General features: G+C 36.2%; 1 protein-coding gene across 1 annotated transcript; it reads left to right on the forward strand.

Moving 5' to 3' along the window:
* The first annotated feature begins 10,886 nt into the window (after nt 1-10,886).
* LOC149577513 (uncharacterized) lies at nt 10,887-12,393 on the forward strand. Its single transcript, XM_089788322.1, has 3 exons — nt 10,887-11,057; nt 11,140-11,346; nt 12,112-12,393. The coding sequence occupies exons 1-3, from the start codon at nt 11,001-11,003 to the stop codon at nt 12,136-12,138; spliced, it is 291 nt and encodes a 96-aa protein (XP_089644448.1). The 5' UTR covers nt 10,887-11,000; the 3' UTR covers nt 12,139-12,393.
* The last annotated feature ends 10,591 nt before the right edge of the window (nt 12,394-22,984 follow it).

Raw genomic sequence — 22,984 nt, forward strand, 5'->3', positions numbered from 1 at the left:
TATTGTACTAAGACAAGTTGATCTAGCAACCAAAGTGGAGAGTGTGAAGAATGTGTTGGATAACATATTCTCTCTTTACACCAATCTATGTGATGTGAATCTATTTACACAGGAAGTACAGAGGGCTATTGACCAACTGCAAGGAGATCTACAGCTAACAAGTACAACATTGCAACTATCTCCTAGTCAAAGTCAATCATATTTCCATAGGCTACTAACAACTCAAGGTAAGCTAGTTGAGTTAAAAATACAAGATACAAATATAAGAGCTACCTTGATTAGTATCCAATCCATGTTGACCCCACACATGGAAGTGTTGTATAAGGAACTAGTCTTTGTTGAATTATTGATGAAGAAATATAATCAACTTTCAACTCATAATGGCTTAGTTGACCTTTCTGCCCAACTAGATATTCAATACCAATCTTTGGAGGTAGCATGCAACAACTTGGATGCAACATTGAAAATAATAATGGAGACCCATAAAACATTTTTTGGATAAGCACACTATTTGAGTACCACATAGGACATACGTGTCAAAAAAAGGAGGAATAGATACAAAAGAGGAAAGTGAGGAAATAAGAGGAAAGTAATGTGCGTAGTAAAATTTTGAGTAAGGGGGAGTACTAATGTAGAAATAGGGGACATCAAAAGAGAAAACATTTACTCAGTAGGATTACAAAATTTAGATACAAAAAAAAAACATCTAGTCAAGGGGTTATAAATTTTTGGAGAAATGAGGTATGAAAGATAAGTCATTAGTTTTGGAATTTTGGAAATTTTGTAATTTTTCATGGAAGCCAAGTAATGGCAAGATTTTTGATCTCATTTTGGTTTTGACAAAGTAGTGACAAAACACTTAATTCATACTCTAGCAGAGTAATAGTATGAGCCGAGTGTAAAGAGTAAAACAAGCATAAGTTGTTAGACAATGCATGTTAAGCAATATACTTAGTTAGTGTCCAACACTAGTATGTGTCAAGAAGATAGTATGTGCCCAGTCACTCAAGTGACGACAAAGTCTATACATACTGAGTGATTCAAGTGTCAAGTAAATAGTGTATGTCGAGCCATTTAGAAGCCAAGTTACAACATTGAAGATATAGTGATGGTTGAGCATCAAAGACTTTGGGTGCCAAGTAAACAATTTTTGGCATAATTGTTTGTAATGGCACAAACTTCTATGTAAACCATTTTTGGGCTTACCCAATGATCATTTTATGATTCTAGAAGATAAGTATGAATGTGTATTGAGAATCCCTATGCATGACATGCAACCAATCAGAAAAAGATATGAAATAAGCGGCAATATGGATCAACCATAGCCATTGATCAAGCCCTAGCCTACCCATAAAGATGCTTATATAGGGAGGAAAAACCCTTAAAAGTTTGTATGTGCAAGAAGATGAATGCTAAGAGGAAAGAGGACATTCATGGTGGCTAAGGAGGTTGATACCAAGGTATGAATTGCAGAATCAGTTAGAGAGAAAAAAACAAAGCAGAGGAAGGGTAAAGGAGACATATCTTATTAGAAGGATCAAGTATACATCAGGAAAGAGAAGATCTAACATCTAGTAGTGAGGTGCTAACTGAAGGATCATGGTGTTGAATCATTTTAACAGGTGATATAGAGTAAATCTCCTAATAGAGTATCCTTAATAGGTTTTGATTTCTAATAGGCTCTTGTAAATCTCTTAATAGAGTGCTTACTTCATTGTGACTTAAAATCCTCTAACAAGGTGAGACCTAACAATCTTTGTAGCCTTTGATAGGGAAAACCCCTCATAGGGTAGATCATAGTTTATGATGAAACTCATTGTAACCATAATTGGGTAAACTTTACAATTGCAGTAGTAAGGATTGGTGAGTGTCATCCCCACCTTAGTTTTACCTTCTCTTTAGAGGGTTTTTGTAACCAATATCTTGTGTCAAATGTTATTTTCTTTAAGTTATGTATGAAATGCATGGATAGTTATTTTAGTTTGTAGATTAGATTATGAGATGGATGTGTGGTGAATATGTTGTGGTTAAATTTTTGAAGTGTTGATTCACCCCCTCTCAGAATTCACTTTTCCATTAAGTAATTCCAACACTTGACCCCCAAAAAGCCTTTTGAAAAATGAAACAATGTCCAAGTGTAGGACTTGTGCTTTAAGGTTGAATCTTTGAAGAAGTTGAACTTCCTTACAATTGATGTGTACTTAAATACATTTTTTTAGGAAAAGAGAGAAGGATTTCTTTTAATTAAAGTGAAGTAGTGCACTAGAGTGAGACATGATTTCTTCTTGTTTGTAGCTACACAAAATACCAACAAAGCCTCATAATATACATAAATTTCACTTTAATCTACCCTCTAAGGACTCATATGAAGGTCTAGACCAATAAGATGATAAAAGGAAAGAAACATTCACAATATAACACCCATAAGAAAATTAGACACAATATATAAAATTGGAATACAAAAGAGAAACACTAATACAAGACAAGATATATACACAAGCTAGTTGAATGGTGAAAGGGGGTAAAACACGAATTTTCATTGATATAAGGCAAATATAAATCTATATACACAGAGGATAGCTACTACAAGAGAAAAAAAGGAAAACCCAAAAAATATGTACAAAGCTTTCCATTATAGGTCAGACATAACTCAAATTACAACAATGAAGTTCAAACTCCAACCACACTAGTGTTAAGCTACGAAATTACAAGTAAAAAAATATTAAAGAAAATCTAATCCCATGCATACATTTGAATATAAAGTAACAACAAATAACCCACTAGAAGGAAGAAACAACGCAAGTGGAATAAATTAGAGCAATCTGATTTTTGTATATATTAGATCCATGTAAGTGGTCACAAAGGAAGAACACATATTTGTATTGCATGTAGAACCCAAAAAATGCAATTAGAAAATAAATATTCTACTCTTGGTTTGTATCTCAGTCACTAGTAAAAATTAGCGTAAGTGTGAAAGCATACAACATTTTTGCCAAAATGGTAAAAAATACAAAACCTTTTTAGTGTTACAGAATTCTGCACTTAACATTTCATGCTCCTTATATTTAATTGTGAAAGTGCAATAAAATATGATTCATCAATCTTAGAAAAGGTGGCTAACATCTAAATCTATGAAAATAAAGTGACCGAGACCCACATTGCAAAAGATACATGATGTTTTTTTATCACAACTGTGTGAACTTAATGTTTTTCACATCCTAGATTAATCATGCTCACATGATGAAATATGAACCATTGATCTCACGAGTGAGAAAAGATAATATTTTCAGCTAAGCATTTATTAGAGACAAAAAATGTTACCCCAATAGGAGTTACTAGCATAGTGTTTCCCATCGTGGTGTGCCTAAGATCTTCTAGTGGAAAGCCAAGTTACACTGATGGAAAACACACACATGATGTTTTTGCCCACCTGAAAAACTAGTGTAGAAAACACATTGCACTTCTTGTACCAAAAATGTACAAAACTTAGCCCATGAAAGGTGTTTTAGATCAATTATCTATAATGGGCTAATGAGTGGCTCTTTTATATTTATATTTGTTGTGCAAGTTCTCTTTGTAATGTTCTGAATAGTTCCAATAATGTTCCCAAAAGTTTCGAAGATGCTCCCAAATGGTTGTGGTAATGTTCTCGAATGTTTCAGAGATGCTCCCAAAATGGTTTTGAAGATGTTCCCAAAAGGTTTCTACTCTGATACCACTGTAATGTTCTGAACGATTTTGGTAATGTTCTCGAAAGTTTCATAGATGCTCCTGAACGGTTACTATAATGTTCCTGAATGTTTCAGAGATGCTCCTAAAAAGGTTTCGAAGATACTCAAAAGGTTTCTACTTTGATACCACTATTATGTTTTGAATGGTTTCAGTAATGTTCCTGAAAGTTTCAAAGATGCTCCCAAACAGTTGCAGTAATGTTCTTGAATGTTTCAGAGATGCTCCTAAAATAGTTTCACAAATTTTCCTGAAAGGTTTATGCTCTATACCATTGTAATGTTCTAATGTTGTTGAATACAATATTTCACTGAATCTCAATTTTGTTCATGTCAAGTAGCTAGAGGGTGTAGTACAGATCGAGTTTGATATCGAAGATGGTCGTACAGAGTAATAATATTGGTGTAGATGGGTCATACAGTGCCAAAGGGATGGTTGTATAGTGTCTATGTCTTGCCCATACGAAGGTGAGGAGGGTGTACAGTGGCATGGCTATGATAGTACGATGGAGGGAGGAAGAATGTGCAGAGGTCATATGGTATCAAGGCTGTACGATGGAGATAGGGGAGAAATCGTGGGTGTTGGCCATATGGTGAATAGAGGTGAATCCATATGGTGTCGAGGTAAGATGTGAACACAGTAATATAGTGGTGAAAAAATAGAGCCCAAATTTGAATACAATCTTTTTCATACACAAACACAATAGATTTAGATGAAATCCAAACACAATATTAGAGGCTTGAATATGAATAATCCTTTTAGTAATATATATGTCGAAGGATGATGCTTCGATTTTCCAAACCCGAGCAAAGTATTACAAGCGACGAAATAGGGTGAGGGTTGAATCCCACCAAAACTAGAGATAAAACTAGGGAAGATCTTTCACTTCCAAAATGGAAAATGATAGAGAATCCCCCACAAGAATTCATAGTATAGCGAAAATAATCCAAATTGCCAATCTACGACTACCTACAAGCCATGCTTAAATACCTATTGGGGAAAACCTTTTCGAGGGTGTACAAAGATAGTCGATGGCAACACTTACCAATGGAAACTAAAATAAAAATAGGTCCAAGATATATTAAATCAATCGGAACTACAAATCCAAATATTAACTTGGGCCCCATATTAATTAATTAAAGTAACTAATTAAAGGTCCTTTGTACATTATTTAAATTCCGGGGCTAGTTAATTAATTAATTTAATTTAAAAAATTACCTTAAAATTTGGGGACATGAAAAATCCTCATTGCCCAAAGATTGCTTTCCCTCAAGCTATCCATCATCTGACGAAACACCAACAACTCCAGGGTCCCAAATCAATAGTGCAGGCAAGACAAGTGAAATGACATCAATCTTCTGTAGCACCACATTGCTATCAAACTTTCATTGTGCCACTCTAATATACACATGGTTGTATCCCTCACTAGGATCCCAATGATACAAATTGATGAAATATTTTATGTCATCATATCCAAAAATATCTTTAGGTATGGTCATGCACATAGATGCTAATGTTGGCACTAACTTACTCATTGACACAACCACAATAATCATTATTATATTCTTGATAGATGAAACCTTGATAAAGAGATCTTTAGTGGTGAGAATGTTGATGAAGGTGGGCTCGACTGTGAGAACCTCGATGACATGAGCTTTGGTGAATTTTGCTATGATGATGGGAGCCTCAATAAGGAGTACCTCAGTAAAGGGAACCTTGGCAAAAAAAACTCAATGGAGAGTACTTCGGTGGCAAACCATATTTTAGCTACAGATAAAACCTCAATGGCACACAGAACCTCGATGATGGATAGAGCCTTGACAACGAGAAATGTCTCAATGGTGAAAAATGTAGCTACTGGGACTGGTGCAGTCATAATGATGAACATACAATGATGACAAAGACAGTCATGATGTCGTCGATAGATATTATCATAGTGACAAATATACCCTTGACAATGGATACAAACTTGACGTCGGTGACAGACACGACAACATTGATAGATGCAATGATGGTGATGAACATGATGATGAACTTGGTAATAGACACAACTATAGTGATGATAATGGATATAATGAAGATGACATACATGACAACGATAGTGGTGTCAGACATGGCAATAGACAAGGTGGTAATTATGACAATAGACACAATGATGATGACAAATATGGAGATGGTGACAACAATGGACACAACGATGGTAACAGACATGAACTCGACAAAAAACATAGACTTGATGTTGGTGGCTAACACGATGGTGATAGATATGAACTTGACAAGGGAAATGAACTCGGCGTTGGTGATGGACACAATGGTAACAAACATGAATTTGATGATGACATGAACTCAACATTGGTGAAGGACATAGTGATAGACAGGACAAAGGTGATGGATATGAACTCGATGATGGACTAAGTATCGGTGACGGATGGACACAAACTTGATGATAGACACAAACTTGACGTTGGTGACGAACATGACAGTGATGGACATGATGGTGATAGACGGTGATGGACACGATGGTGATAGACACAATGATGGTGACATACACGAACTCGACGATGGGCACAAACTTGGCATCAGTGATGGACACAATGATGAAAAATATGACAATGATGACAGACACAAACTCAACAATAGACATAGACTTGACATCAGTGATGGATACAATGGTAATAGACACAAAGTTGATGATGGATAGAGCCTTTGTATCAGTGATGGATACAAACTCAACGTCAATGATGGATGTAAACTCAATGATAGACATGAACTCAACGTCGATGATGGACACGATGGTAGACACAATGGTGATAGACACAAACTTGATGACGATGAAGGACATGATGGTGATGGGCACAAACTCGACACCAATGATAGACATGATAGTGATGGACATGACAATGACAGACACAATGGTGATGAACATGATGGTGACAGACACAAACTTGGCATCAGTGAACAACATGATGATGATGGACATGATGGTGACAAACACAAGGATGGTGATAGATATACAACCCTAGCAACGGGAAAGAAAACAATGATGGACATTGCTTTAGTGACAAACACATAGCCTCAACAACAAACACAACCTCCATGATAGACACAACCTCAGGCACAACTTTGATGATGGGAACAACTTGATCCGTCCATGTCTTCACAAGATCTGTGCAAGCAACTTCTTCATTTTTTTGGTGTTCTCCCCATGTTGGTGTAGTAGAAAGATTTAGCAAATCCTCTAGGAGTGGTCCTATAATAATACCTTCATTCTCCTCTCATAAAGCATCACCCTTATTGTTGTTAGTCATTTTCTTCCACTTGTGCAAATGAGATATTAGTTTTTCTTCACAATGCTTGAAAACATTACTAACCAATCTATATGTTGCTATAGAGGGAATACATTCTAGATTATGAACAACCCATAACATAGATGTGATGGGTTGGGATATTTCATCCATCTCTTCAATGCACGAAATCATAAGACTCTCCATAACAACTGAAATCTTAGTATCATGATCTTCCTTGATGGTGACCAAGAAGTGATGAAACATATTGTGGACCAACTTTTTCAATTCGAGATCTAAGAGAAGGTTACTTACTTTGACATTTGCACAATTCTCCAATATTGCAGATCTCCTACCAAAAGGGTCACTACTAAAGTCATTAAGACTTTGAAAGCTATCAACTATCAATTGCAATATCTCTATCATGGTGTTATCATCATATGGTGCTTTAGGAGATGAAATTCTCAAGACCTCCCTGAGACATGCTGCAACTACTAATATTTTATCCTTATCATGGTGTCTCAAAAGCCTAGGTTGACTTAAGGTCTCCTTAATTGGCAAGAGGATTCCCTATATAAATCTTGAAGGTAATTGGTTCACCTGACACAAACAAACTTCCAATATATCTAATGGAAGATCAACACCCCCACTGAGCTCTTTGTCAGTCCTTTGTAGTGCCTTCAACCACCACTCTCCATCACTATTAGGGTCCATAGTGTGATCCAAGTACCAAAATCTCTCAATCATCCTAGTAGGTTGGCAAGATCACTAGCTTTGATACCATTGTAATGTTTCGAATGGTTTTGGTAATGTTCCTGAAAGTTTTAGAGATGATCTCGAACAGTTGCAACAATATTCCCAATTGTTTCAAAGATGCTTCCGAAATAGTTTTGGAGATGTTCCCAAAAGGTTTCGGCTCTAATACCACTATAATGTTTCGAATAGTTTAGGTAATGTTCATGAAAGTTTTAGAGATGTTCCCGAAATGGTTTCGGAGATGTTCTCGAAAGGTTTCTGCTCTAATACCACTGTAATGTTCTAAACAATTTCGGTAATATTCCCAAAAGTTTCATAGATGCTCCCAAACAGTTGTGGTAATGTTTTCGAATGTTTCGGAGATGTTCGCAAAAGGTTTATGCTCTAATACCACTGTAATGTTCCGATGCCGTTGAAGACAAGATTTCATTGAATCTCAATTTTGTTCCTGTTGAATAGCTACAAAGTGTAGTATGGATCGAGTGTGACGTTGAGGATGGCCGTACACAAAAATAATATTGGTGCAGATGGGTCATACAGTGCCAAAGGGTTGGTCGTATGGTGTCTATGTCATGGTCGTATGGAGGTGAGGAGGGTGTATGGTGGCACAACTGGGATAGTATGGTGGAGGGAGGAGGAATGTGTAGAGGCTGTACAGTGGAGACAAGGGAGCAATCATGGGTGTTGGTCGTATGATGAATAGAGGTGAAGCCATATGGTGTAGAGGTAAGATGTGAACAAGGCCATATGGTGGCAGATATACAGAGTCGTACAAATGAAATATTGAGTAATATGGATAAACATATGGGTGAAGGCCGTATGGTCAAGGAGTAAGCAATACGAGAATGACAGGAGGCCACACGGTTAGGTATCTGAGCCCAAATCTGAATACAATCTTGTTCATACACAAACAAAATATATTTAGATGAAATCTAGACATAATATTAGATGCTTGAATACGAATATTCCATTTAGTAATATATATGTCAAAAGATGATGCTCCAATTTGCTAGATCCGAGTGAAGTATTAGAGACGACGGAATAGGGTGAGGGTTGAAGCCCACTAAAACTGGAGATCCAAGTAGGGAAGATCTTTCACTTCCGAAATGGAAAACAACAGAGAATCCCCTAAAGGAATTCACAGTATAGCGAAAATAATCCAAATTGCCAATCTATGACTACCTACAAGCTGTGCTTAAATACTCGTCAGGGAAAACCTTTCTGAGGGTGTACAAAGATAGCCGACGGAAACACTTACCAACGGAAACTAAAATAAAAATAGGTCCAAGATATATTAAATCAATTAGAACCATAAATCCAAATATTAACTTGGGCCCCATATTAATTAGTTAAAGTAACTAATTAAAGGTCCTTATATTATTTAAATTCTAAGACCAGTTAATTAATTAATTTAATTTAAAAAATTTACATTAAAATTTTGGGACATGACACTCTTGAGAAAAATTAGATCCTTGGTAGTTGACCTTAGAAAAATAAGAGATTGTGAGTTCCTTGGTCTTTGTTTGGTAAAAAAAAAATTGTAATTGATCAATTCATAAAGTGAGTGAGATTCTCACTATGGTTTTGTCCACATTAAATTTTTCATGTAAATATAGTGTTCATGTGTGTGTTCCTTCATCAATATATATTTAGTTGTGAATTAGATAGACTCATAACAAGTTTTTTTAGAATTATGGTAGAGCTATCGAGCTTCAATATATGTTGATCTAACATCCCGTCCCCAACATCCATATATTTTTGTAAGAATTTTTCTCAAGCCCTAATACCATGTAAGAATTTGCATAAGGTAATGAACACATATGCCAATATCTGGAAGCCCAATGAATAGAACAAAAGATAGGCAAATGATATAATCAATAAATTGAATGGATTCAATAATGATCAATAATACATGAATAAAGCCCATGAATACAATGTATATGTCCTGCTTATATAGGAAAGGCATGATAACTAAGAGATATGCTAGTTGATAACCTATCAACCAAGCTACATAGCATCAAATATACACCAAAGGTGGACCGTCATCCATTGTACAATGAAGTATGTACTGGATTTCTCACACAAAGTGGAATGAGATAAAAACCATCACTACCTAAAGTGGAACTCTCCTACACCATGTGCTAAAATAAGATGCAGACACTTAGGTGTCTACAATGCAAACTGCTATGCAATGCATTATATTAAGAAAGCTTAAGTAAAGTGTAATTAGAATCAATTAATTACACATATAGTGTTTAACATTAATGTTTGTGTAATTAGAATTAGTGTTCAACATAGATGAGTTTACCTTTATTCAAACTCCTTTCCTTATTTTGTTCTATGTTGTAGAAAATTGTATCAGAAAAAATAAACACAATGAACTCATCTTTAATCCACCTTATTAAATTCTTGTCTAAATCCTCATAATTGTTTTCCATGTATTTCACTTATTTTCTCACACTATTCTATCAATCTTCTTATTGAATTCAATTTGAAGAATGAATTTTAGTGTTTTAATTCACTGACCCATGCAAACCTACATGTGTACGTAGTAACATTAATTGAAATAAATTCATCATGTCCTATGAACCACATAAGATCAATCTTTAGATTATCAAAATTGTATAACCTCATTATTCATTAGTTTGATGGTTTTTGTGATGAGTTGTGTCCATCTTGATCTAGTCCCAAACATTTGGTTGGCTAATACTTTGTATATATCTGACTTGAATATATCTTATGATTAAACTAATCTCCTTCTAGATATATTAAAAAAAAATACCACATATTGGCTTCCTATTGAAATTATTTGGACCAAAACCAAATAGTAGGAAAAGCCTATAAAGAGATACAAATAGAGATATAACTAATAATATAGAGATGATACTTAGAATAGTTGCCAACCTCTACACAGGTGACTTCTAAAGACCTCTATAAAAAATAAAGATTCTTTAATGAAGAACACGATTGTCTATACAAACATTTAAAAATTTAATAGTTACATTAAATTTTATAATATCATTATATAAATAATTTCATAAAGTAATCTTGTTTAGCTATAACTTCTAGAGGAAAACAGGAGCCTATAATTGTTAAAGTAGGCAAATCATCAATTTCCGTTATTATTATTACTAATTGAAAGCATAACAATAAACTAAACTAAACTGTTATCTTTTACAGGTACAGCCGGCACTGGCATTCCAGTTCATGGGAGGGTAGGCAAAGGAGGGTATGAATCCACACAATCTTCCCGCGCATCAGCTGATCGATTTCGATTGGAAACTTAAGGTATGTATATATACCGTATACACCCTTCTCATTTGCTCTACTCAGTTTTAATTTCCTTGTGATCTTTCATCCCTTTTTTCAGTATGCAGTTTCGAGTAGCTCCCTGGCTACCATGACGAAACCTCTCCTTCGATTGGAATTGTGCATCTCAAATACTCCCCAGGTTATAAACAACCCAAACTCGATTCCAGATCATCAACCTGCAGTAGAGAACCCACTGGTTCTCATAAGCGAGTACACCAAAGTTGAGCTTGACAACTTAATTTCGGAATTGGAGACAATCCAAAAAGTAAGTTTGTTTTATGTTTTTCCTTAATTCTTCATCCGGGTCGTAGCCTAGCTAGAGAAGCAGCTACTAATTGTTTTTTTTATAAGTCAGTAAACATAGATTAAGCCCATCTGCAATTTTTCTAAAAGCATTGGCCAAGTTTCCACATTAAAATTACTTTACCCCTTTGACTTTGGTGTTTTCGTTTCTTAAACATTGCGTCCGCTTGGCTGAGACCGTAAACTATATGTGCTTCATGATTTTCTCTCTGACGAGAAGGAAGAGAAGGAAATGCGTTCTATTTGGTAAAAGTCATCGCGAAGAATGCAATTAGTAAAGCTATCAACTGTTTGACAAAATGCCTTCTTTGCCGAGTGGTAGAATGAAGTGCAAAGGCAGCATAATCTTCAACTGTGGCTTGAATATTTGAGGTGCTCCCGCACCATATAAGGACAAGAAATGCATTGTTCCAAAAATAAGTAAATTAAATTCAGCATTAAACATTCTCTGTCCTCCCCTTACCTGCCTCCTACCGCTAGATATGGTAGCAGGAAATATCAAATATGATATGAAGTTCCAAGACTTATCTAAATACTCATATAAGAAGAGTTTCCACTGAATCCTATGGATTTTTGGCTTTCAGGATCAGTCCATATGTTTTTGGGGCCTCTAAATCTATATTTTTTTTTCCATCGATGTAATAGTTTTTCTGCATGTTCTTATAGTTTAAAGAGAGCCCATGATCATATCCAGTCCTTGAATGCCTTGAATTTACTGCTATTGCAGGCACTTGATGAATCCCCGGCTAATTAATGTGGACAAAGTGCAGTTTTAGTTGACGGAATAACAGTTTGGCTTCAATTTCAGTTTTGTCGATGAAATCAGATCTTGCTCCAGGGTTTGGTTTCCTTTTCAATTGAATGGTAAGGGAAGATGATATGCAAACTGTATGTAAAGCATATTATGAAATTCCACCAGTTTAATTATTTGAAGGCATTTCAAGAATTTGTAACTTTACTTTCATTTGTTGAATCTGTAAACAAATAAACTAAATATTTTTATTGGGTATTCTTTGATTTATGATTATTTATTTTCCCTCAACAATTTACTATTCAAAGATTGTCTTCCATGTCTGTGTTTCAAATGAGGTCTCCAGCAATATTTTTGGGTTTTAATAATAAGCACAACAAGTAGCAATCTGCAATCAAATTTAATTCCCAGTTATAAAGCTGGTAGTTGTATGCTTCTGATTTCTGCATTGAACATCTAATTTCATGACTTAGGATTAGTTGACCTTCAACTTTGTATTGTTGACATTCTAGGTTTTTATTTTTTATATATTGTTCTATATTTTGGCGTAAAAACTCGATACCAACACACATCAGTTGTAGTTTTTGTCCGAAACTTTCAACATGCTTTCTTTCCTAAGAATTGATAATTAGACTTAACAAATTTAAGCGAAAAAAGTGAGTGCGATGAGGGCATAGTATTCATGTCAATTTTCTTGAAGGAAAATTACTTATAGTAAAAAAACCAAGACTGAAATTATTCTTCAAAATTCAACCAACTCATAAAACAACATATCACTTTTATTGAATTTTGAGTATTTCATGTAGGTTTTTTTGTATTTGACCCATATAAAAATTAGTATGCGCTGTTCAAAGACTTCCTGGAAGTCTCCTAACAAAAATCAACGAATGAATTTCTTTGCATTTGTTCCAAGGAGATCCACACTTTTAAAGCATTTCTTTGCATATCTGATATGATTCACTGTCATTCGCAACTCTCAGCTAGTAAAAATTTACAATTTCGCCCAGCAAAGACATTAGGATAACCGTTGTACACAAACTCAACTACTACTCTGACTCGCATCTTGTGGTAAATTAATAACTGGAAATTTTAGTGCTTACTGTACCCTTTTGTCTGAATTTTGGTAATTTTTCCAATTTTTATACCTTCTTTACATCAAAATGATGGACTACCATTGCTACGCACCGTTGGGTCACAGAATTACAATTTGGAAAATACCTTCAAGACCAACACTCCAAAGATGCAATTCAGGCCAACGAACAAGTTTGACACTTTGAAGGGTCAAAACCTCTGTTCTTTGGAAAATAACTTCAAGACCAACAATCCAAAGATGCAATTCAGGCCAACGAACAGGTTTGACACTTTGAAGGGTCAAAACCTCTGTTCTTTAACTCTTATCATGACCAGGGTGAGTGTACCCTTATTCTAGCCCTAATAGTTTCCAAACTATTTTTTACTTTAAAAAATCACACCACTGATAACTACCATTGAATTATCTGCCATGCTCTGTAATAAAATCTATTTTTAATCAGTCCCTTATCTATTTTGGGCGTAGAGTCAATTCCATCAAAACTTAGTACATTTTCATAAGACAATCCAAACTTTTCATGAATCATCATTTACTTAATTCTATCAATGTAACATCTTAAATTTGCAGGGTCAACTTGTCCAATGGTCTTTAATTCCTTAAGGAAACCAATTGGATAAGAAGCAACCAGACAACGCTTCGTAGTAACTTCTTATTTTTCCAAATTAACTTGCAAAGATTTTAACATATTTACACGAGTTTTGAAAATAACAACCAAACACATAGTTCAATCATTGTGAAAGAACCAGTATTGAAAGGAACAAAGCACATGACACCCAGAGCATAGAAAAGGGTATGCCTTTATATATTCATATTACTAATGTACATTTCATATCGTTTCTTCATATGTCTATCTATCTCTATATACTAATGACAAAAACGGTCGTGGTTTCTGTCTGAAAGGGAAGTGACAAGCTTCCAACCATCACATTTTTTAGTTTTAATAACTACATCAAAAAATATCTCATAAAAACCATCAACTGATGATTCTTGCAAAATCACCCTTCAAACCATCCAGAAGTCGTTGAGATCCCAGTTCTCGGTCACATCTCTGCTATCTGCTCCTCAAAATCCACAGGATCCATTTTGAAATCGATAAACAAAGCACAAAGCTCTGCCTTGTTCTTTTTCCAACACGGTCATTGCTTCCTTAAGGTTAGCAGAAAGATTCGGTGAGGCTATTATGAGGCCAGTCCAGACATCACTATGTTCTTCATTCTCTTCTTAATTTAAGTCTGGTTGGTCAACATGACATGGGTTATCATTTGAAAATCACTTTAATCTAGGCAATCCCATCTTTGCAGTGGAATTAGTTACTTGGAAAAGTAAGCAGCATGTTTGCATTTTATGGAATGTTTTACAACCAACCTTCATTTTGCCATAAATGCACACAGACATTCTACACAAGGTATTTGTCCTTGGAAATGATATCATCAGTCTACCACCTTTACGTGTCACTCGTTTGACACTCTGTCCACTTATCAACGACAAATTTGTAAGTAATACCCCTTTGGTAAACATTGATTGTAATCTTTTGAAAACCAAACAGCCGATTTGCCAACCATATGATTAATTCTAAACTATTGATTTGTCCAGTGATCAAATGCCACCTGCAGAAGATGTGACCTTCCTCGCTGTATCGCAATACATGCATGTCCTTTCCGTGCAAAATACCATTTATTCGTTGTTTCACATGAATCAAAAAGTGTGTTCTCCAAGATAGCGATACCACTATTTTGCAATCTCTACATTACATTAACCCTGAAATAGGGTTGGTTGCTATTTCGGATACCCTTGGGAATTACCTTTGCAAAATAGCGCTTAACATTTGTATATGAACTCCCTAATGGATTTGTGGGGTTCCACCAGTGGCTCTTTCTGGGCATGCAATATCATGTCGGATGTTGCAAGAATCTAGCAATCTCTGGATGAAGCAGACCAGAAATTTAAACAGTATGGCGGCCAATGGCAACCAAAATGAAAACTCCCACCTTTCCTGTGTTAAAATACCTTTTTATGTGAACATATCCAGAGGATGATAAAGTATATATTGTTCCAAAGCAATATTTTTGAATAATTCTGTACATGATGCTTCTTGTTATAATTTGCTTCAAAATGAGGAAAATTAAAAAATTGTGATTATTGGGAGGATCAAACCTTGACACTCGCTTTGGGTCCCAATCTCGCCTGAAGGGAAACAATATCTTGCTAATGGCAGATTATCCTCTTCCTGCTTGGTTTGTTAATAGTGAAATTTAAACATTATCATTCACGTTCCTTGGATCGCCCAATTTCTTCCTGTTCAAGATCCTCATATTCTTCATATAATGGGTTTGCGTATAATTGCATGTCACTGTATTGTAGCCCTATACAAATCCCTAACTTACGTCTCCTTCCTCTTGATTGAACAAGGGGCTAATTATATCAATTCCCTCCATTTGTTCTTCCTCTGCTTCATCATCAGATAAAGAGTCAAGATCACTGTTATCATTCTCACAAATAGGGGACTCTGTCATTTCTTCATTCTGAAATGATGGACAATAATAAGACCAATTCAAAGGACTCTTATGTGAATGACCCATGTAAGATATAGTAGGTATTGCAACATCCTTTTTTCAGGCTTAAATCTCATGATTCAGCCAAACTTTTCAACTTTCTCAATATTTCCAGCAATGAAGAATGCATTGTGTAAATATCTTGGTTCTTCCATTCTAACTTTGAAATTGAGAGCATCTGCTCACGCCCACACCTCATCAGGTCACATTGCTTTTAGCAAATCCTGAATAGTCCTTAAGAATCTAATATTAAAAAGGATGACTTTTTCCATCTTCCGCTTTTTGAATGTTCCCAAATTCTCTAAGTAAAACAGAGTCACTTTTCTTTTCACCAAAATACTCAAGAAAAACTGACCTCAATTTCAGCCAAGAATCAATTGATTGCAGAGTCAGATTGCACCACCAATCTCTAGTGTCTACAACTAGGGTTTGAGCAAGCAAATAACCTCATGAAGACACCCTCATATTCTACTTCAAAATCCTCAATTAGGTATTCAAAATTTCTGACATGTTCTTTTGCATTGTCCTCTGTACCTCCAAATCTGGGAATAACACCCCTGATACCAAATGGTATAGGATTTGGGAAACCCCTAATCTTACTGAAGTCCATCATTTTATAACATTATTGCCTTAAAATAGAGTCACCACCATTTAAAAAAAAGGAATAGTACAACTTTGAAATAAAAATTCTCCCCAACAGAGTTACCAATCTGTTGGGCCACAAAATTACAATTTGGAAAATACCTTCAAATGACCAACACTCCAAAGATACAGTTCAGGTCAACGAACAGTTTCAACACTTTGAAGGGTCAAAACCTCTACTCTTCAGGTCTTGCCATGACCAGGGCGGGTATGCCCTTATTCTAACCCTAATAGTTTTCTAGCTAAATGGTTTTTACTTAAAAAAATCATGCCAATGATAACTACCATCGAATTTTCTGCCATGCTCTATAATAAAGCCTATTTTTGAACCAGTCCCATATCTGTTTCGAGCATGCAGGTCACACGTTTTCTTCATTTTATCTAACTTTTTTGTGCGGAATTTATAGCCATGGTAGTACATAGCTTTTTGGTATTTGACCTGCAATTATTCAAACATGTCAAGAATCTTCTCATTGATCTATGAGTTGATATTAAACTTATGTCTCATGATTAATAATCTTATGCATACCTTTGTATCTCTTAAACCATATATTAGATCAAGTACCATTGGCATAATATTGGGATCTCCATTATGATGAGCTTCTTTAACCAAAAATGCAACACCATCCCATGTTAATGAGTGACCATTTTCTTGAGACTGTTCAATCCATACTATCATCCAATCAAAATTGTTTGCAATATACAAGTGTAGTGCATCCCACTCACGGCCAACTATAAAGAAGACAATTACACCAGTTAGAAACAAATTATATATATTGATGATGGATAAGAATTGTTAAATTACAAAAAAAAACTTATAATTACCTCTCATCCTCCTCAATCTACCTTTCCCCGTTAGGTACTCCCCTTTGAATTTGTCATTACAGTTGGGATCTCAAATGCGATCTACATGGATACCTGCTGCAAACTTTGGAAGATATTCACTAATATACACCATGGTCTGGTATATCATATATCCCTCTATCATAGAACCCTCAGGATGCAATCTTTGTCGAACCAAGCCCTTCATAAATTTCAAGTGCCTCTCAACCATCCACATTGATCTAGCTTGTACAGGTCCACACACTTCAATCTCCTCAACTTGATATATGAGGTAGTGTTCTTGAGCATTGAAAAATGTTGGAGGTAAAAACTTTTGCATTTCATACATAAGCTGTGAAATCTTTCTCTTCCAATATTTTATATCTTTTTAATCAATTTATTTAGACGATAACCACCTAAAAGAGATTCAACACACAAAAACACATAAAGGAGATTTTAAATAAAATTATACAATAGATTTCTGATAAAAAGCTACAGATCTAAGAAAAAACACTTCTAACCTCATATATTTTCCAAGATCATATATAACTTGTTTAATACTGTTGTCAAACTATTGTGGAAGGGATAGAGGTAGGATGAATTACAATCATTAAAAAATGATCATGTCAATATATTATTAAATAATGCAATTGGTACTACATTTAATCTTAAAAATATACTATAAATAGAAAACATGACTTACTTTCAGGAAGGTATGCCAATCATGTGTTTTCAACCCTGGCCCAAAATCACCTTTCTTTGATAGAAGAGTGCTTATATTTGCAGCGAATCCTGTTGAAAATTTTGTTTTTTTTATGACTTCTTTTAATGCATCACTTTGTTGCTCCATTCATAACTAAGGAAGGGCACTTGTATTTATGCAGTCTCCATTCCTATTTGATTCAATGAAAACTTTTAGTGCATGATTGGATTTTGAATGTCAATACAAATTTTAGCAATTTGTTCTCTATCACATCTTCCATCCAACATTTTCCATAGTGTCTTTGTTACATTCTTTCCAATATGCATAGCATCAAACAAATGCATGATTAGGAGATCTTGTAGTATGATAACCTACTAAATTGAGTAGGATAACTTTTCATTCCTCTAGGAAGTTGGTCATTGATGCCTTGATGACCTTCATGAGCATCAATTACAACATTAGTAAATATAAGACAATATCAAAATACAAATTGTAAACTTCAGACGACAAATTGGACATTACCTCAATGATTTAGTCGATTGTATTCCAACTTCATAAATGAGGTGTCATTCTTCATGGCCTTGATGATGTCTCTTCTTTCCCATTGAAAAGATGTTTTTCAACAATTCGATACCTATGATTATTGTGGAGAAAGTGTCTAAAATCATCAAACACCTACTTTCCTAAACTTCTCGAATGATGACATTTCATCTTCAGACCAAAAATTGGAAATGCAAATTTTCCCTTTGTTTGAAGACCTAAAAGATCATGTATAATTGGATCATGTACAATTTGTTAGAGTAAATAATTAATATTTAATTATTTATTCTATTGCTTAAGTTTACTTAGGTCATGCATTTATTTAATATTTCGTATTTAATGCATGTTGTGACAACACGGGAGTTTGTTCCCTTCTAGTTGTCACACTTATCTTCTAGCTTGTTCTACAAGCTTCCATGAGCTCTTTATGTTCGAGCTCTCCTCATTGTATTTTAACATCGAAAGCCATTTCTTATTGTAAATACATTTCTTATTGTGTTTGCATTTTTGGCTCTCATGTCCGTTTAGGGTTTTTGCCCGTGCTCCATGCTCCTCCCCTTCTATGGCTTCTCTTTGACAGGTTCGCATGCAGGTGATCTTGGCGTCTTTGGAGTTGGCTTTCCTCAACTCCAACATGGTATCAGAGCCTTCCTGTTGCAGCTTCGTTGAAGAAATTTTGAAGCCGTGATTTGAAGTCACAAACCCTAGTTTGTTTGTGCATTTTTTCTTCAAATCAGGGGATTAACAATTTTTCGGAGCACTTTGGGCCCAAACGGACATCACCATTGGATCTAGAAGGCCGTTTGCAGTCAGGATTCATATAAAACTTGTCATTTTTGGAGACAGGGCAATTTTGGCGAATTTTTGAGGCCTCCAGGAGTCTGCCGTACGGTCGTACGGACGCAGGGCGTAATTTTTTTTTTAAAAAAAGGGTTAACGGGCGCACCGCCGCTGCGCCACCGCGGGGCCACCACCGCGCCACCCGCGCGCCGCCCGCGAACCACCGCGGCCTGGCCGCCTCCTGGCCGCCACCCTCCGCTGACGGCGCCTCTCCACTTCTCAGCCCGCACTCCGCCAACGCCCGGTCTCCGCCGGTTCCGCCGCCCCTGCGGCCGCCTCCGCCCGCCTCTGCTCCGCTCAGCCAACTCTGCAGCAACGTCAGCCGCATAGGCCACTGCGGGGGTGACACGTGGCATGGGCGCCACGTGGCACATTGCCACGTGGACCCGCCACGTCACCCCTGCCACATCAGCTGCCACATCAGCTGCCACGTGGCTATGCCACGTGGCACTCTTTTTTGCAGCGACAGCCTCCAAGCCGTCAAATTTAATCGCGTGACTTGCTGACGTCAGCACTACATCAGCCCTTGCATGCACCTCTCCTGATTCACTTTTGGACCTACTTGTGGTTTTTTGGCCATAACTCTTGCATACGGAGGTATTTTTCCGATCCGAAAGAAGCGCCGGAAAGCTAGTTCCGAGACGGAGATTTTGGTGCAGGTATTTTTAGGTTTTGATGCTTTTTTATTGCTCATTTTTTCTGTTGAAGTCCGAAGTCCTATTTTTGACTCCGGCATGCATATCTTTTGCGTCCCATGCCTGTTTTTTGAAAACTTTATATTTTTGGAAAGCTGGTTTTCTCATCTTTTCAGAACTGTTGTCTTTTTTCTTCTTTTTTGGCCTCTTCTCTTTCTATCATAGTTTTGGCATTTTTTCTCTATGGTGGATATTTTGAGTATTTTAGGCCCGAGGATCGTTTTCCTGGCATGGTTTGCTTTCTTTTCGGCTGTACTTTCTTTTGGTTCAGCTCTTTTTCAGTTCTGATCATTGTAGCTATCTTTTTGAAGCACTTTTCTTTTTCGCACTGAGATAAACTGTCACCTTTACATTTTGGGAGTCATGAACGTTGTTTTGAGTCAGGTGTACTTGCACTATTTTCATAAAGCACCATGGGGGGGATTATTTGTTTGCTGTTTTAGGCATTCTCCCTTTGTCAAGTGAGTGTCCCTTCCACGACATTAGCCCCATGCAGAGTCAGTTAGACCGTGTCTTTATCAGTGTCTGTACTTCTTTTCCTCTCTCCTCATTCTTGGTTCGTTTGCAAAAAATTTGGCTCACGTTCTCAGTTGCCTGTCATCACACCCCGTCTGCATTAAGGGGGGATTATGCTGTGTTCTAATGCATCCGTGGTTCGATGGTTCGATAGTGTGAACTATGTATTCAGTGGTTGATCCTACATACAAGGCGATTGCAGTGGCTGGCTACCTATGCATTTCGGTGAGATGGATCATCTACCATATAGACATGCTTGGCTCATGCCTTCTTCTTCCATGGAGGTTTCTTCAGATCAGCAGTTTGACAGATTTGCGGTTCTTCATGCTTCAGTGATGCTGCTTCTTCATGATCACTCATTGTTCCTGTTTTAGGGGACATTTTCCCTAGTTGGAGACTTCTTCAGCTCTTCACTGGGTTCTTACCTCTTTTTAGGGGAGGGTTTTTCCCATGTGGTTTTTTTCTCTCTTTCCTTGCTTACAGAGGTTGCATTTGTACTTGGGTACCTAAAATGGCCTCGTTGTCGGGACCCATTATGCATTCATCTTAGCTTTGTGAGCTTAAGGCATTTCCCTAAGTTGCACTTAAGGGGGGGTGTTAGAGTAAATAATTAATATTTAATTATTTATTCTATTGCTTAAGTTTACTTAGGTCATGCATTTATTTAATATTTCATATTTAATGCATGTTGTGACAACACGGGAGTTTGTTCCCTTCTAGTTGTCACACTTATCTTCTAGCTTGTTCTACAAGCTTCCATGAGCTCTTTATATTCGAGCTCTCCTCATTGTATTTTAACATCGAAAGCCATTTCTTATTGTAAATACATTTCTTATTGTGTTTGCATTTTTGGCTTTCATGTCCGTTTAGGATTTTTGCCCGTGCTCCATGCTCCTCCCCTTCTATGGCTTCTCTTTGACAGGTTCGCATGCAGGTGATCTTGGCGTCTTCGGAGTTGGCTTTCCTCAACTCCAACACAATTATCATGCACAATTAAGCATTCGATAGTAATGTGTAAGCACTATAATAGACCAAAAATATGTGAACTTAACAATATAACATACCACAAAAATGAGTTATCCCAGGGGCATCACGTATTGTCCATACAAGCATTGCATGGAATTGAAATTGTCGATGTCCTATCGGTCTAGAGATGTCATACATAGTGATGCCATTCCATAACTTCAACAACGCGTCAATTAGAGGCTCAATATACACGTTTATATCTTGAACTTGGTATTTACCTAGCAATTGAATGAATATAAATATTACGTAATTATTATAACCATTTTCATGCACTATCTATAAATTAATTTAGATAACTATAAAATAAAAAAATACCTGGCACAATCTTTGACAACATTATGTGCTCCCTCTTTATGGAAATCCAAGGAGGAATGTTATTGTTAATAATAAAAATAGGCCATACTGAGTAAATAGATCTCATATCTCCATATGGATTGACATTGTCCACTGTCAATGAAAGTTTCAGATTATGAGGTTCTTTTTTAAAGTGTGACCATGTTTCTTCTATCTCTTTAAATGCAAAACCATCGGCAGGCATTTGCATAATGTCATCCTGACTTCTATTGCATGCATGGTAATCCATAAATTGTGCCAAGCTAGTGCACTTGAATAACCATTCAAGACGTGGAATAATGGGAATGTACCGAAGAAACTTGTGAGGCACTTTTTTTGTTGTTTGATCTGACCGATATCTACTACCATGAAAATTAGGGCATTCTATTGCAAATTCATGTTGTTTATGATATAGAATGTGATCATTGGGACATGCATGTATTGTCTGATATTTCATTTCAATCTGATCCATAATGTTAGATAATTCTCGGTATGAACGAGGCAAAATATTTGATGGTGGTAACAAAAACTCACTAATCAACCTACAACAACAAATATGCATTGTTAATATAATGAATAGTAATTGTATGCTAACATTGAAGATGAAAAAAATGACATACCTTAGCATACGTGACTTTGCTACATTGGATATACTATTCATAACCTTTAAGTTCACCAAAAAAAACTATAGTCGATAGTAGAGTTGTTTGGGAGCCTTTGTATAAGGGCTCGTGTGCCTTCTCAAGTAAAGGTATATCAAGACCATCTTCATCATTATTATCAGATTCACTAGTACCATCCTTGTGAGCCTCTTCATCACCTACCCCAATACCATCTTCTTCAATCATGTCCTCTGGCACATTATCATCTTCTTCCATGGGGGTGTTATCCCCAGCTTGGATATTCACACCTCCATGTTCCTCCAGTAAGAAATCCACATTCAACAATGGATGAAAATCATGGCCCCCTTCAACATGACCATATTGCCTACAATGACTTTGGGCTGTTGTGATTAGAATTCTTCGATTCTTCAAGCCCTTACACTTTTTTCAAGGACAATAAAATTTATTAGGTTTTCTTCGAAACTAAG

This window comes from Cupressus sempervirens, chromosome 1 (assembly GCF_028749045.1).
Source record: "Cupressus sempervirens isolate cs-2001-9-10 chromosome 1, ASM2874904v1, whole genome shotgun sequence".
Classification (NCBI taxonomy): Eukaryota; Viridiplantae; Streptophyta; class Pinopsida; order Cupressales; family Cupressaceae; genus Cupressus; species Cupressus sempervirens.

Bases quoted from the DNA above. Each gene is read 5' to 3' on its own strand.
- LOC149577513 (XM_089788322.1), top strand. From the start codon at position 11,001: ATGAATCCACACAATCTTCCCGCGCATCAGCTGATCGATTTCGATTGG. The intron at 11,058-11,139 runs GTATGTATATAT...CCCTTTTTTCAG, and splicing joins ATTTCGATTGGAAACTTAAG to TATGCAGTTTCGAGTAGCTC. The intron at 11,347-12,111 runs GTAAGTTTGTTT...CTGCTATTGCAG, and splicing joins AATTGGAGACAATCCAAAAA to GCACTTGATGAATCCCCGGC.